Source organism: Penicillium canescens, assembly GCF_028828765.1.
Source record: "Penicillium canescens strain IBT 15451 chromosome Unknown utg000004l_segment0_segment0, whole genome shotgun sequence".
Taxonomy (NCBI): Eukaryota; Fungi; Ascomycota; class Eurotiomycetes; order Eurotiales; family Aspergillaceae; genus Penicillium; species Penicillium canescens.
The window spans coordinates 3,669,473-3,684,632 of record NW_026703966.1 but is presented as its reverse complement, the minus strand read 5'-3'; the positions used below and the strand labels follow the sequence as shown (position 1 = coordinate 3,684,632).

Here is a 15,160-nt window from a genome sequence, read left to right as displayed (position 1 = left end):
ACGAAAGCCTCGAAGCGACCATACCGTTTCATACCTTGTTTCGCCCTTTGGCCTCTCCTTTTTGCCTTTTTTTTTTTTTTTTTTTTTTGGCCTATCTTAGAGTACCTCGGGGTAATCATGTAGATTGTATAAAGGTGAGGATGTGAAAGGGCTTAAGGCCTATGGCTGTATGTTTGCTCATGATGGATTTTACCTCGCGTTATACTGTTTCTATATAAAGAAAATGATATCATCGAAAACCCTGCCACCAAAATTGCAAGATTATGCGCAATATTCTGTACTGAGCAGTGGTGCAAAGACATATAAAACAAGCAATAGAAGAGCTCAATTCTGAATCTAATGACAGATCTAACTTATGAAAAACAACTCGTGCCTGATTATATAGGCCACGATCCAATATCAATGACGACATCAACTGAAAACAATCAAAACAGGGGTAGGGCCACTGCCCTATCGCCTAAAGAGACCCGTATAAATTGTGAAATGTCTGCGAGAATAATCCTTGCAACTCTGCTCTCATCCTTGCAACCCCCTTGCAAGTCGCGCAAATCGCGCCCCAGCGCGCAATGTACACCCATTTGACAGGATCTCCTTGGAAATCTCTTCAATGAAAACATGATCGCGAAAATAAAAAAAATTCGAAAATGAAAAATGAAAATATTTTCAACGAACATCAACTTGACCACTTACCCAAACAGACACAGAAATCTCAAATGTTAGGATTTTTTTGGGGCTCAGTATCGAAGGATATCTTTTCCGTGATGGTTTCCGCGATGCCCCACTGGGTCGCGGCTGTTTCAGGTATGCCATTCCTATTCTTTGTTACTGTATTTCCTTTTTGTTTCTGTTTCTGGCATTGCGATGATGATGATCAATCATATCTTACCAATCCATGGTGAAATTTGATTCCTTATATGTTTCAAGACGGGTCTCTGAGTCTGCCAAGATATCTTTTGTTATTGCTGTCTACATCTTGTGACCAATGGCTAATTTGATTGAAGTGTTTAGATGTTTGAAGTCAACACAAGCAAATGGTTGGCCACCCGGGCGCACTATTCAATAAAGGATGCATACAATTACGCGTGGCTCTGGGATCGGCGATCGCTCGAGTCGTTCCGTCGGCGATGTGCTTAGGCAGCCTTGTTGCGAGGTTATAGCCGACCTTGCCAAAACGATAAACGCGCCGGCAACTTGGCCCTTAACTCACAGAGTGACTCGTCTCGTAATGACAAGCATTAGATACCCTCAACGAATTAAAATGATTCAAACTTTTACTCTTATCCCAATTACCTTTCCTATTCAGAACCTGTCTCAACTAGGCCAACTCAGTACAGGCAATAGAGATAAATGCCATTAAGACTATCCCCAGAAATACACCAATTGCCACATCCGGTTAAGCTCTGGCTCGTCAGCCAGAACATTTTCTGACAAATGGCGCGCAATTAATCAGCGACGCAAGATCCGATATCCGAAACCCCGTAATTCCGCATCTCCTAGGCTCTAATGCCCCTGTAGCTATCTATAAAACATGGAACATCCCCATCTGACATTTGCCATTCTGGCCTCTACCCCAAATCGACTACTATACATAACCAACATATAAGATGGCATCCCACCTCACCAAATCAACCCTCCACTCTATAACCCGCACAGCCCTGAACACCACCAGATCCAGAGCAAGCACAGGAACCCTCCGACAAATCCAATCCAAAAGACGATTCACAAGCACACCCCTCACCAAATCCCCAGAAAAGATGTCAACTTCATCCCTAATCTCTCTAGCCCAGAACAGGCGCACGATTTACAAACTAGGCAAAGCCAGCCCAGTCAAAGATGCAGACTCCAAGATCGAGGAATTGGTCAATGAAGCCATCCTCCACGTCCCCAGTTCTTTCAACACCCAGTCTACGCGGCTAGTCGTCCTCCTGCATGGTGAGCATGACAAACTGTGGGATATTGCCATTGAGGCCTTTGGCGGGCTGGTTAAGTCTGGGAAGGTTTCTCAGGAGATGTGGGAGAATCAGACTTTGCCTAAACTGAAGGGGTTCCAGGCTGCTTATGGCACGGTATGTTCATGTTTTATATCTTATATTTTGCTTTCGTTTTCGTCCGTGGTAAATGACTTCTCTAATTTATGTGCCCGTTTATTATAGGTCCTCTTCTTCGAAGATCCAGCCCATATCAAACCCTTCCAAGAGAAATTTCCTCCCTTCAAGGATTATTTCGCGTCGTGGGCTGATCATTCTAATGCTATGCATCAGTATTTCCGTATGTATCCTCTTCTCTCCTTCCCTTCCTGGTTTCCTTTATCCAAGTAAGTCGTGCAATGCTAACAATATCATCAGTCTGGACCGGCCTCGAAGCCCTAGGCTTCGGCGCAAACCTGCAACACTATAACCCTCTCATCGATGCAGGTGTGGCCAAGCAGTGGAATCTGCCTAGTGAGTGGCGGCTTGTTGCGCAGATGGTCTTTGGGAGTCCTGAGGCTGGCCCTGGGGAGAAGGAGCAGAAGCCTGTTGAGGACCGGGTTAAGATTTTTGGGAAGTTGTAGATTTTTGCATGGTAGAGATGGGGATTATATATAGAGATAGAGTTATACATATTGAGTAGAGGGCTACTACTTGATGAGTCTCCTCTTTGTTGAGTGTGATTGTATGCTGGGTCAGTTTTCTGTCCCTGTCTTTTGTATTGGCAGAGGGAGAAGTAGACTCGTTCATTTGTATTTATTGACTAGTATCGAAACGTATCCTTGAACACGGGACTCATGATACTCATAGTGATTTGAAGGAAGAGCAAAAGAATCGAAAACCAGACCAGCCTGCGATGCATGAAATCCTTGGGGTCTGCCGCGCCCTTGTAATCGGCGAAAGTGAATGCAGACTGCACTGCCCGCGGCGTTGTCCTGCAAAAAATGAAGAATAAGATATACATAACAGAACAAAGTCTGTCCAGCAAAACCGTTCAAATATAGTCATCGAACTAAAAGAATGACAAACCGAAAGACAAGAACACTCCTCCCTCCAGCCATCTACCTCCCCAAACGATACCACAACTCAGGCGGATCCCCAAGACACTCACCAATAGTAACAGCTAAAAGTCACAAAGGTCAGTTCAACCCGCACACCACAGAAGAAAGAAGAAAGAAGAAAGAAGAAAGAAGAAAGAAGAAAGAAGAAAGAAGAAACTCACGACTCAACCCCCTCCTCTCAACCTCCTCAAGTATGTTATCCACAAGAACAGCAACAGTATTCTCATGCGAATCATGCGCAAGCACAACATTCCCCCCAGCATCAAGCTCAACCTTGAACTTCTCAAAACTGCGCCAGATCACCCCAGGATCATCATTCTCATAATCCTTCGTATCAATGCTAGCGCCGATAACATGATACCCGAGATCGGCCATAGCCTGCAGCACGACTGCGTTCATGTACAGGTATGGAGCGCGCATGTAGGTTGGGATGAAACTAAGGATTTGCAGGAACGCTTCTTCCAGGGCTGTCATTTGGCGAACGATGTCCGTGTAGGGAAGTGTATCCAGTGGGAGGTGGTTCCAGCTGGAAGGCGGGTTAGGTTTGGACTTTATGATGAGATATATTGATTCTGAGACAGGTGAATGTATGCAATGGCAAACAAGTCGAACACTGGAAAAGGAAACGTGAAGGAAGTAAAGAGCTCACGTATGAGACCCCAACTGATGCCCCTCGGAAACAGTCCGCTGAACCAACTCCGGAAACGCATAGATATTGCCCTTATTCTGGCCATTCAGAAAAAAAGTAGCGCGGGCACCGTGGATGGCGAGCGTATCCAGCATCTGGGATGTGTAGATGAATGGGCCGTCGTCGAAGGTTAGGGCGATTGTGCCCGGGACAGTGCAGTGGGTGATTGAGACGCCGAAAGGGAGGGAGGATAGGCGGAGTTGATCATTTGTTGTTTTGATTTGGGGGAGATGAAGGGGGAGGACGGGGATGGTGATTCTGGTGCTTTTGGTACTGATGTTGAAGGTGGGTGTTGTATCTGTGTTTTGGATTGGGGAGGCGTGAGATAGAGCTGCCAGGGCGGCCCATAGAATGTGTTGGGTATGCATTGCTAATGCGTAGGTAAGGATGCTGTGAGATGTGAAGTGGAAGATGGTGAAAGTGTGGGATGTTGTGAGGCAAGAGGCATAGCTTCGTTACTTCCGAGGGTGAACAGGATAAGATTTGCATTGAATAAGATTAACCACGTTGGTCTTGAGACCAACCCCTCCAACACATATGAATACATCTGGGTTTAAAGGTATATCAAAATCGCAGGATAAAACATTCCACTCGCTGTTCTTCATTCAAGGACCGAAGCGAAAGCGAGAAGACAGAAGAAGAATCCGCCAACAAACTGATTTAGCCCTTACGAGTGCTCTTCTTCATGGAACGTCTCTGTCCCTTCTGAGCCTCACGGTCCAGGAACTTGCGTTGCTCGTCAGCGCTCAAGCCACGCAGGATACGCTCACGCTCTTCCTTCTTGACCTTCTCGGCGGCGATGCGGCGCTCCTCGGCCTTCTCTTCTTCCTCAACACGGCGCAGCTTCTTGATCTCCTCCTCACGAACGTTGCGGATCTTGCGCATCACCTCGGTACGGAAGTGGGCGGAGGCAACAAGCTTATCAGCTAAGCGAAGGAACTGGTTGAACAGAGGGAGGGTGGTGGAGTAGCCGGAGGCGGAGGAGGCGAGGTTAGCGGAGAGCTGAATGCGCTTCTTGGGAACGGTCTCCTCGATCCTGATAGATACGTTTAGATACCGGTACAATAAGTGTTCAGCGTGGGACTTACTTCATGGGCTTGTCAATGGGCTGGTCAGTCACGATCAGGAACTCAAAGTCGTTACCAGCCTGTTCAATAGCCTGGATCAACTCCGGGGTGAGGAGAGTGTCGCTGATCTCAGCATTCTCGGACATGACGGTAACCCACGAGGGGAGCTTGGGGTTATCCTTGGAGAAGGTGATGGAAGCATCGTAACGGTCATTGCGGAACTTGCGCATGTGGCTCTTGTGAACAACAGCCCAGATAAATCCATCGTAGGTTGAGCTAGGGACCTTGACAGGAGTAGACTCCTTGTTAAGCACGGGAACCAGGTCCTTCTCCTTGCCATCGAAAGCATACAGCAGAGCCTCGTATTTCTCAACGGGGGCTCCCAGCTCTCGAAGAAAAAGCTGAAGACATACTCCATAAGGTAGGTGATCGGGTTGTAACGCTTAGGCATCTTGAGGTTGACATCGAGGAACGCCACGTTCTGACGACCGGTGGCATACGCGGCGAACTCGCAGGCTGACTTCTCCTTCAGCAGCGATTCAGGGTTGGTCAACTCCACGGTAACGTTCTCGTCATCCTCAGGGGCCTGTCGGGCGATGCCATCGAAGCCGACGACGGCAAACTCCTTCTGAAGGGCAGGGCCATGGGCTTGAGCCCACGCCTTAGCCTTGCTGCGGTTCTTGCGCGCGCCCCAGAGATGGAAGAGGACGATCAAGAGGATGACCGGCATGATCATGCCCTCCTGCTTGAAGTCGCTCAGAGATGTCCGCTCCCACACACGGTACCATGCTGTGTAGGGAGCATTGGCGCCCAGGGTGTTGGCTGCTGGCACGGTGGTCGTATCGGCGAGGAGGGACGCAGGTGACGGGTTCGGAGCTTCCACGAAGTCGGCGAAATCTAGATCGTTAGCGCGAGCAATTGAGCAGAGCTTTGTGCCATACCATCATCAGGTTTGGCTCCGCTGGAGCCAAACACGTTCTTGAACATGCCCGCCATTGTTGATGATGGAAGGGAAAGGAGTGGGAAGGAATCGAAGAGGTCCCAGTGCGGAGCTAAGTTCCTCCTGGGTCTAGCGCGGACGTCTCCAGCTTTTTTACCCGCTCTACGGAGAACTGGACTTAGGACATTTTGGACACTTTTAAGACAAATGAAATTCATATAACCCTCTAACAAAATCCATTATAAAATGCTCAGTGAGTGTGGTATCCTGTAAAAAAAAAAAAAAAAAGAAAAGAAAAGAAAAGAAAAAAGAACGCAGCCCACGAAAAACGCCCAAAGCTGCTCGATGACAGAACCCAATTTTGTACAATCCCGCTCCAAAGAAAAGAAACAGAGCCGAAACGGAAAACAAGAGAGAAACCAAGAATTTAAAGCAATCATCAAGGTCATAAATGCTCGAGACTCGCTCGAGTACAGAATGTAAGATAGCCACTCAGTGGCCATAAGCAGGCGGAGGAGTATCCTCATGTTGACGGCTCCAGAATCCGCTGCATGCGCTGGTCATTAACTTATCCTCGCGCATACGACGAGCAATTTCACCAGCGAGCCTCTCAACCAGTACGGAGTCGACACTGTCATTGGTCTTCTCCTCGGTGAACGGGAGAACAGTGGCGGGTAGTGGCGGGCGCACACTAGATGAAGGGCCCGCATCAGCCTTCTCGTGAGGGTAGCCACCGCGAACGGTAGCACGGGGGTGGCATCTACGTCCTCTTTCGATCCACGAATGGTCTCCAGAGAGTACGAGAGGTCACCGTCCCGACGCTGTGTCGGGCGGGAGAGACTGGCCCTGTGGCGTTCGGGAATCATGGGCAAGTGAGAGTCAGGTTCGGGGGCCAATGGTGGGGTCACAGGGTCGTCAGACTGCTCGTTCACAATAGGCAGAGGCGCCGAGGCGATGGACGGGGGTCGGGATGATTCGGTCACGACGCTCTCGTCGCTTACGCTCATGGCGTCATCGGTGGTCTTGGGACGACGCAGATCCACAACGCGCTTCTTGCGTCGCCGGGAGTGCGCTTTAGAGTGACGACCAGCACCTAGACTCAGGCCGTAGGTACTGACCGTATGACCAGGCATAGAGGGTCGACTTTGCATAGAAACGGTACTGGCAGTTTCATGAAGCGAGGCCATGCTGCCGATTTGAGAATGGGTTCGCGAAAGAGTCGGGCTCAGTGGTGAAATAACACTCGAAGGGAAATCGCTTGTGTCGGAGGGAGAAGTCCAGGCGCGATATACCACTTCTTGGATGGAAGGCGTGAACAGCGATAGGGTCCGTTGCGAGTCCGTAAGAGCGGCCAGGCGAAGAAGGTTCTTCTGCGAGAAAAGGGAATGGGTCTCGACCGATGAATCCAAAGATAGTGACGCGATCTCAGACTCGTTCAAGGCGTTCCCGAGGGAATCGACGGGATCCTGAGGCGGGCTGGCCAATGGATCTTGGCCGGGGCCTTCAGTTGTCGCTTGGTCGGTGTTATCAGCTTGGTCGTTCATTTCCTCCCCAGTGCGGTATTCTGGAACCCATAATCGTAGTGAGAGTCGATGGATAATGGCTGGGAGTTCGTCCATGAACAATATCCGGAGCTGGGCCTCAATTTCTTTCTGTAGGAAGTCGCGCACAAAGGGTATTGAATCGAACGTTGATGATACTTTAAGCGACTCGAGCGGATCATTGCGAAACACGACGGTGATTCCTTTTTGCTTGGAAAAGACGAGTATCACGAATCCAGAGAGTTTAAAGTCGGAGAGAGTGATTTGTAGAGGTATCGTGAGCGGGGTACTATTTCGCGACAGGGTCAGCTAAAATCTGGAATATGTCGCGCGTATATGCGATATCTACTTACGCAGCAGCGAGAGGTACTGGTGACGCGAAAGTCGGTCGTGTGAGGAGAAAGGTGTTGAGCGGGTTTGCTTGGACGCGGGTCTTGAGTGTGAGAAAAGCGTCGCCAGTATAGGACATCTTAAAGATGCCGCGAAAGCGATCTTCGGCCAAGTCTCCGATCTCTAGAATCTCCAGTTCCGGTGGGATAGAGCCCAGGTTCAACTCGGTGACATGGATATCGTCGACGATGATCGGGGGTTTGGGCGATTTATTGAGGGCTGCAGTGAGCAGATCTTGGGCGCGAGTGTAAAAACTCGCGTCCGCCATCAAAGGCGACCAGTTGAAGTTGAACGCCATGCCCGAGCATTGAGTATTAGGTGAATAAGGTAAAAGGTAGAGATAGAGTACAATAGAGAGAGAGAGGCGTCGAAAGGAGGCGATCAGCAGGAAGAAAAACTGGATTGTTCCCGAGGCGCTCGCTCCGATCACGCGCGACAGTCAACTCCTCCAATCTCACTTTTTGATCGGTTTTATATGCGATTTAATTACAGATATTGTTATTTAGTGCCTCGTTCTTTCTATTCTATTTCTCTATCTACATATTCCTCTCTTTCACTCAATTTTGTCGCATTCGAATTGAAGGGTACGTCACAGTGTGTCTTGCATGGGCCTCCACCACTTCCGGTCAGCCCCGGCCTGAAGCCCACAGTGGGTGACATTGGGCCATTCACGGGCATGGGATAGCGGATATTGCATGTACCTAGCCCTTGGTCTGACGGACTATTTTGGACTATGAAAATCTGGAGAAAGGGGCGCCAGAATCATTCTATACGAGACATCTCGGGCCAGAATCAGCTATTATAGCGCAGATCACGGCATACATGAATCCAGCCCACGTTCGACTCTTATGTGAGGAGGGCATTTCAATATCATTGCGACAACCACATGGAAATAAGAATTACTTGCACGCACAGGGAGGATACAGTAGTGGTAGGAGTACCATAAAGAGTAGACCAGAAATGACCCCTATGGCCTCGTTGCTTGTTTGGGCTATTGTTCTACTCCTTCCCCTGAATACCCGAATATCTGTTTCAATTGCATGTAACTGTCGCATGGTTCTCGTGGTGTTCCCTGCATCTGCAGCTCCGAGTACAAGGCACGTGACCCCATAGATCAGCTTTTGCCTGAGCAACCCCACGCTAGCCGGATTAGGATAAAAATCAATACTGAGCTCGCGGCGGTCAAATTCCTGCCTGGCACTTCTCACTGCACGACATTTCCACTTCCCAGCTGTAGCGGCACCGGCATCAAACTAATATATTGGGTGCATATCGCCACTCCGAAGAAATCAACCAAGTCAGCCAGGTCACCGTCCCGCTTGGAGGTCACGCGACAATGGAGTCCCGATCCAAGGCAAAGTCAGTCGCCCAGCGACGAGTCTATGGCAAACGGAGAGCCAATGCGCCGAGAGCAGTATTCGACCAGGCTAGCCCAGATAGAGATACAACATCCAAGAGAACCCAAAATGTCGATCCAGTCGAATGCCTAGAAGCGAAACTGGCTCGAGTGACCATCGATGAAGACATGGCCCCCCAACACGACGAAGAGACCGGATCTCAAAAGACGGAGGAAACTGAGGAACAGCATCAATTGATCGACACCTCCTCGGAACAATCGAGTCCTTATCCTGAAGCGGAGTCTCCAGACACCTCGATAACACCATCTGTCGAATCCACCCTGGAGCAACCGGAACCGAAGCAGTTCGAAACGATGGTAGAGGTCAGGATATGCGAAACCAACACAGCTGATTCATCGGATGCCACGTCAAAGTCCACCACCACCATGCCCGATACCACGCCAGAGTCCACTGGCGAGGACCAAGAAAAGAAAAACGCCTCGGAAAAGAAAGCCCTAAAAAAAAACCCCTGCCTCTCGGCGGTCGTCAGGGATTATTCATGACAACAAATTCAATGACTATGTCCGCCCAATTCTCAACGAAGCACTAGCTCCGATTGCTGCGCAAAGTATCCAAAAATTCGGCTCATGGGCCTCTCGATCCGCAAACATGTTCGACGTTGCAAAGCTAGCCGAGGGCTCCTACGGTGAAGTTTACAAACTTCATCTGCGCGAAGAAGCCTGCAGGCCGGTGGTCTCAAAGTCTAGATTGGCCAAATTGAAATCATATGGCGATGGAGTCTTTAAGGTCGTACCTCTGCGAGCCAAGAGTGGCCCTGGGTCCAAGAAATTCACCAGTATCGAGGAGATTGTCTCCGAAGTCAAGATGCTGAAATATCTTGACCCTATTCCTGGATTTGCCCGTTTTAGAGAGATCCATGTTGTTCAAGGCCGTTTCCCAGAGCCATTCCAGAATGCGTGGGACCACTACAAGAAAACCAAAGACGACTGCATGAATCCTAACCCATCCAACAAGAGGGCATACCCCGATACACAACTTTGGGCAATCATCGAAATGGATGATGCGGGATGTGAACTGGAGAAGTTCGCTTGGTCCTCGATTTTCCAGATCTATGATATCTTCTGGGGAGTTGCCATGGCTTTGGCACGGGCCGAGGAGTATGCCCTCTTCGAGCATCGAGATCTGCACTTGGGAAACGTTTGTATCCGCTCTACTCGGCAGGATGGCTGCATGGATCCTCCCACAGAGCAGGACATTGCACGCCATTCATGCCCCAGCGGATTTGGGTTCAGCTCTATCGAAACCACCATTATCGATTACTCCCTCTCTCGAGCGGAGCTGCGGTTGACCGATGACCCCAATGGAATGATTGAGGTTGCATCGTCTGATTTGGATAAGAAGCAATTATTCGATGCTATTGGTCAAGATGAGGATGAAATTATGCAGCGAAACACCTACAGATAGTATGTTACTCTATGCATCTGATCCATGCTTTTATACTGACTATGACAACTAGTATGCGCGCAACACTTTACACTGGAGACCCAGCAGAAACAGAAAAGCCAGCAAATATTCCTGGCATTTGGGCGGAATACTCCCCGCGCACCAACCTGGTTTGGCTACTCTTCCTGCTCCAAAGCCTCTTCAAGAACCGAAAACCTGAGCCACCATCTGCCCTTCCCCAGCGTAAGGCTCTCGCACCTTGTTCGCCAAACAAGAAAACGATCAAAGCTGAAACAGCCAACGGGAAAGATCAGAAGGTGACCAACTCTTTGGCTAAGGGGCAACAAACTCAGGCCTGCATCTCTCGTCTCAAGTCAACATTAGAGGATCGGCTGAAGACTGTCCTTAAACTTCTTGATCTAGAACATGGTCACGAAGACATGTGCTGTGCTGCTGATTTGGTGGCATATGCCATGGACTCGCAATGGCTGGGCGAAGAGGACTTTTTCTGATTGATGATTCCGCATACGATAAGCATTGGAAGATTGGACTGTGGCGTTTTATTTTTATTCAATATATCTAGGGCCAGGAGTTTGCATACATCTGTTGTTGGAGTTGGAATTCTGGGCATTCACATTGTTTCGGATAAATCAAGAACACTCGCCATATGAACATAGAATATCGTCTCCTTTCTAATTCCCAGTATGCAAATAAGATACAAAAAATGTTGCTCAACATGGAAAGGTTCTACCCATCTATTAAATTCAACGATTGATTGAATTCTATTTCCAGCCAAAGAACATGCCGCAACCACGAACCCAAGAGGATCCCAGTCAACATCTTCGTCCCCCAACATTGAAGAATAAGAATAAAAGCCACCTAATCACCTAATCTATCTCTATCTCTCCCATCTAATCCAAAGTCTTCCAAACGCACGACTTTTGCAGTCCGAGGATAGTAATCCCAAGACCAAAGAATAAACCTAGAAATTGCCGTAAGAAAAGCAATCCCAGCACAGGGTATCTGATCCCCACACTGTAAGGTACATATTGCCTTCAATTCTCCAGGGGCGAATGAACTGGTTTTCTCAATATAGCTTGACCGTGGTATACGTATGTGGACCCATGATATGCCACGAAGGAGTAAGAGACACCCAGCAGGATTCTACAAAAGCCTGGCAAGACATATAAGCTCCAAGCTACTGCAAAGATAGTAATTTATCCAGGGGGGAAGCAAGAAAGAAAGAGAATTGATCTAAATGGTTGATTATCAGGCAGAATGGCCGGTTTGATATAGGAAAGCTTGCTGCAGTAGCAACAAGAGCATTGTAAGTATTGTACACATCCAACATGCGCTAGTAACGAAGACGACAGGGATGCCACTGCCTTCGCTCTGTCCGAAGCCAAGATGGCATCAATCAGAATTTGAGACATTGACCAATTATCCAATCGGGCCAAAAAAGCCGTATGCAGAACTCCAGTGCGCGTCCGAAGCTCATCTTGCCCTGTCATGCATGGGATGCTCCAATGCGGCCGAACCTTGGAGCGAATTAGCACTGGAAAATGCCAACGCCAAAGAAGAAACAAAGTGCAAAGCCGCTCAGGGAAAGAAAATGTGGCGGGGAAAGAAAATGCAATGGTGAACCCGAAGGGTCACACACGGACACTCTTATTATGTACGCTGGGAAATTCAATCAAACACGTTAATCGTCCTTCGCCCGCTCATGTGCGGAACCCGATCCTGCCGCGAAACCAGTCGCACGAGACCTGCTCGCTGCGGCTACAGAGGGGCTGTTGAATCGGACGGATGAGGCTGAGGAGGATGTGCCCTGCTGTTCAGACCTCCGTGATGTGCCCTTAAAAGGACTGGGGGAATTTCGGCCGTCTATCATCCCATCGTCCAACTCGATTAGATCGTCCATCCGCCACTTATTGCGACCCCGGCTGGGACCCTGCTGATTGGGGGTTCCTTGCTGCAGTTCATTGATGCCGGCTTTGGCTCGCGTTGCTACGTTGCGAATCCAACCCTCGAACGCACCACCAATGTTCTCGAGACCAGTCGATGCATAGGACGTGGCGGTTGACGCAGACTCGAAAGAAGCTTTCCGAGCATTTTCCGAGGGCGGTAGTGGTGCTAAATTTGGCATATGTTGCGCGAAGAACTTGGTGAACCCATCCAATGCGGGCCCTGGTCCAGTCGAGGTAGGATCAAGGGTCCCTACTCCAGTACCAGACAAATGGAGACTACTGCGTTGACGGCGGTGTCCGGGACGAGTAGGACGCGCGGCCTTGGGTTTAGCTTGGTCGCCATTAGGTCGAGCGCGTGGGAGTACTCCCGATGATAAAGGTGGTGGCGGTGAGCCGGTGGGAGAAGGAGGTGTGATGGTTTCGCGGTAAGAACCAAATGGTTCAGCGTCTGTGTAAGATACTGATTTCCGACGGGTGCGAGGAAAGAATCCCAATGCCCTTCGAGGGACGCGGCCAATTTGTACTTGGTCCGGAAACCCATCCATGTGCACCCATTTCTCATGTTTCCAAATTTGATTGTCATCCGTTTCAGGGGTAGCCGCAGGCGTCTCTTCTGCGGAGGAATTATCGGTAGAGGTATCCGCGGGGACTATAGAGCTGTCTTTAGGGTCTTCAGGGTCAGGACCCAAAAGATCCACGGGCTTCGTTGGGGCAGGCCGGCCTTTTACAGAGCATGCATCGACCGGGAGAAGGACAATGTTTCTGCTCTGAATGTTATCGTTAGGCCAGAAGCCATTTGCCTTTCGAAATACCGCAGCCTGGCAGCCGTATTTAATTGTCACACCAGTGATAGTATCTGTCGCTTGCACTTTGTGGATGTAGGCCAGGGCATCTTCGTCGTGTTCCGGATCCGGGGCTCCATGCGATGCATCGCCAGAGTCGCGTCGTTTGTGAGGAAATGTGCGGCTCGTGATCGGGTCGCTGTCAGCTAGAAGCAGCGCTTCTCTCTTTTTAGCTTGCACCAAAGCCTGCCGTTCCTCCTTCGTCCCGGTTCCGACCTGCGGAGAGGTCGGTGCCGATGGTCCCCACGTTGAAAGCGCCGACCGAGGGGTACTCTTGATATATACGTCTGGGCGAGATGGCTTCCTCGTGTGAGCTTTTGTCGTATTATTTGGGGTGGCTCGTCCAGTATCGTTCCCAAGCACCGAAGATGCCAGACTCTGGAGAGATGACCATGATGAGTCCAGAAAATCGGCGGCGCCGCGCGATGAGGAGGCCTTTGATGATCCATTCCAAGCAAATGAACTTGTCTCGTTGCGAGTGCCACGATTGATCGATTCGGTCGCGCGCGACGGGTGTTTCATTGGTAGTGGGGAGGCCCCCCGGGATGACAACGGCGAGGGGGTTGCTCCACGAGATCGGGTCGTGCCACCTTCGGAGGGTGCAAGAGTCGTTGACAATGCAGAGGAGAATGGTTGGGATTCATTCTGGTAGGAGTTCGTATTATTATTGCTGTCATCTTCGTCGTCCATGAATGAGACTAAGCGGCGAGGGCGTGATCGGACCGTAGAGGTTGACGTTGTGCTTGCGCTGACAGAGTTGAAGCTTGGGGAAGCATTGACAAAGCTATTTTGGGAACTCATTCCTGACAAAGAACCAAGTGAATGCCAAGTGTGTTCTTCTAAGAATGCAAGTGAGCTCCCGCAGTGTGTGCAGCAAAGGCACCAGTTGCCATTAATGACCTAGAAACCCATTCGTCCACCCCGGGGTCGCATTCGTGATCTGAAGAGCGTAGGACAAGCGACTTGACCATATAGTTTGAGGGTCCAAAATATAAAAACAATAGCAAACGTTCCACGGAGGAGAGTGAGGGAGGGTGGGCGATAGAAGGTCAAGGAGGCGTAAGGTGATGAGAACGACCCGCAGGACTCTTGTGGACAATGAGAATGACGCAGAAGAGCCCAAAAATAAAGAGAGCTCGCGATCTGTACAAGGACTAGAATGCAGCCACAGTTATGTAGGAGTAAGTTCCAGGTTCGGGGGCGTAGGTTGATCGGCAGGTGACTTCGCCGCTCGGCAAAGTAGCAGTACATGACGTTGCCCGGGGACAGCCACCTATTATGGGTACCGGTACATTCCTCCCCACAGGTCGGTCTTCTATGTTTTAGTTACTCTATATCAGTTTCACTTTGATCACTCTTACTCTTTATATTAGGTATCCAAGCAATTGTACACAAAATTCTATGGGTAAACACAAAACACAGATTCTAGGACCATCAATTAGCAACATGGTCTGGCAAGGGTCTCTTCCAGTAGATAACGTCCAGTCTTCGCACTCCGGGGGAAACAATTATCAGATATTAACATCAAAAAGAAGTCTGTTGTTTATTATTCTGGAGGTTCAGCCATCACAGAGTGACGAGCCTCGGCTTCTGATGCGGCCTCAGACTCAGTGCTCCAATCGCCATCCTCCTTCTCGCTGACCTTGCCAGCTCCAGTGGGCATTGAAGTAGGCTGAGGAATGACTTTGACACCACCAGCGCGAGAGAAGAAATCTTCCGTCCGAAGGCCCCGAACTTCCTGAGGGTTCACAGCGTCCATTTGCATTCCATTCGCCTTCTTCTGTCGAATCAACTCCCGCACAGGTACCATTGCTGCATCCCGACAGGCTTCCTTGATATCACTGCCTGACATACCAGCCATGGTGTTCACCAGATAGTGCAGGTTAAAGTTATCGC

At 49.6% G+C, this 15,160-nt stretch overlaps 8 protein-coding genes across 8 annotated transcripts; 3 read left to right on the top strand and 5 right to left on the bottom strand.

The window, feature by feature from the left end:
- Positions 1-1,521: 1,521 nt before the first annotated feature.
- On the top strand, positions 1,522-2,566 carry N7446_006748 (nitroreductase family protein). Its single transcript, XM_058515495.1, has 3 exons — positions 1,522-2,066; positions 2,154-2,268; positions 2,346-2,566. Exons 1-3 carry the CDS (start codon positions 1,605-1,607, stop codon positions 2,549-2,551), a joined length of 783 nt encoding a protein of 260 aa, XP_058372673.1. The 5' UTR covers positions 1,522-1,604; the 3' UTR covers positions 2,552-2,566.
- A 462-nt stretch (positions 2,567-3,028) lies between these two features.
- On the bottom strand, positions 3,029-4,084 carry N7446_006747 (chitin deacetylase; the record flags this gene model as incomplete). The annotated part of the gene is made up of 3 exons (XM_058515494.1): positions 3,029-3,090; positions 3,190-3,554; positions 3,678-4,084. 3 exons carry the CDS (start codon positions 4,082-4,084, stop codon positions 3,029-3,031), a joined length of 834 nt encoding a protein of 277 aa, XP_058372672.1.
- Positions 4,085-4,376: 292 nt separating this feature from the next.
- Positions 4,377-5,779, bottom strand: N7446_006746 (CCDC47 family protein; the record flags this gene model as incomplete). The annotated part of the gene is made up of 4 exons (XM_058515493.1): positions 4,377-4,752; positions 4,805-5,171; positions 5,225-5,680; positions 5,725-5,779. The coding sequence occupies 4 exons, from the start codon at positions 5,777-5,779 to the stop codon at positions 4,377-4,379; spliced, it is 1,254 nt and encodes a 417-aa protein (XP_058372671.1).
- Positions 5,780-6,215: 436 nt separating this feature from the next.
- On the bottom strand, positions 6,216-8,065 carry N7446_006745 (MDM34 family protein; the record flags this gene model as incomplete). Its single annotated transcript, XM_058515492.1, has 3 exons — positions 7,618-8,065; positions 6,458-7,553; positions 6,216-6,437 (listed from the first exon to the last, which is right to left on the bottom strand). The coding sequence occupies exons 1-3, from the start codon at positions 7,950-7,952 to the stop codon at positions 6,216-6,218; spliced, it is 1,653 nt and encodes a 550-aa protein (XP_058372670.1). The 5' UTR covers positions 7,953-8,065.
- Positions 8,066-8,990: 925 nt separating this feature from the next.
- On the top strand, positions 8,991-10,476 carry N7446_006744 (uncharacterized protein; the record flags this gene model as incomplete). The annotated part of the gene is made up of 2 exons (XM_058515491.1): positions 8,991-9,465; positions 9,542-10,476. 2 exons carry the CDS (start codon positions 8,991-8,993, stop codon positions 10,474-10,476), a joined length of 1,410 nt encoding a protein of 469 aa, XP_058372669.1.
- Positions 10,477-10,517: 41 nt separating this feature from the next.
- N7446_006743 (uncharacterized protein) lies at positions 10,518-10,967 on the top strand (the record flags this gene model as incomplete). The annotated part of the gene is made up of 1 exon (XM_058515490.1): positions 10,518-10,967. One exon carries the CDS (start codon positions 10,518-10,520, stop codon positions 10,965-10,967), a length of 450 nt encoding a protein of 149 aa, XP_058372668.1.
- A 1,190-nt stretch (positions 10,968-12,157) lies between these two features.
- On the bottom strand, positions 12,158-14,065 carry N7446_006742 (putative LysM domain protein; the record flags this gene model as incomplete). The annotated part of the gene is made up of 1 exon (XM_058515489.1): positions 12,158-14,065. The coding sequence occupies one exon, from the start codon at positions 14,063-14,065 to the stop codon at positions 12,158-12,160; it is 1,908 nt and encodes a 635-aa protein (XP_058372667.1).
- A 745-nt stretch (positions 14,066-14,810) lies between these two features.
- Positions 14,811-15,125, bottom strand: N7446_006741 (uncharacterized protein; the record flags this gene model as incomplete). Its single annotated transcript, XM_058515488.1, has 1 exon — positions 14,811-15,125. One exon carries the CDS (start codon positions 15,123-15,125, stop codon positions 14,811-14,813), a length of 315 nt encoding a protein of 104 aa, XP_058372666.1.
- Between the last annotated feature and the right edge of the window lie 35 nt (positions 15,126-15,160).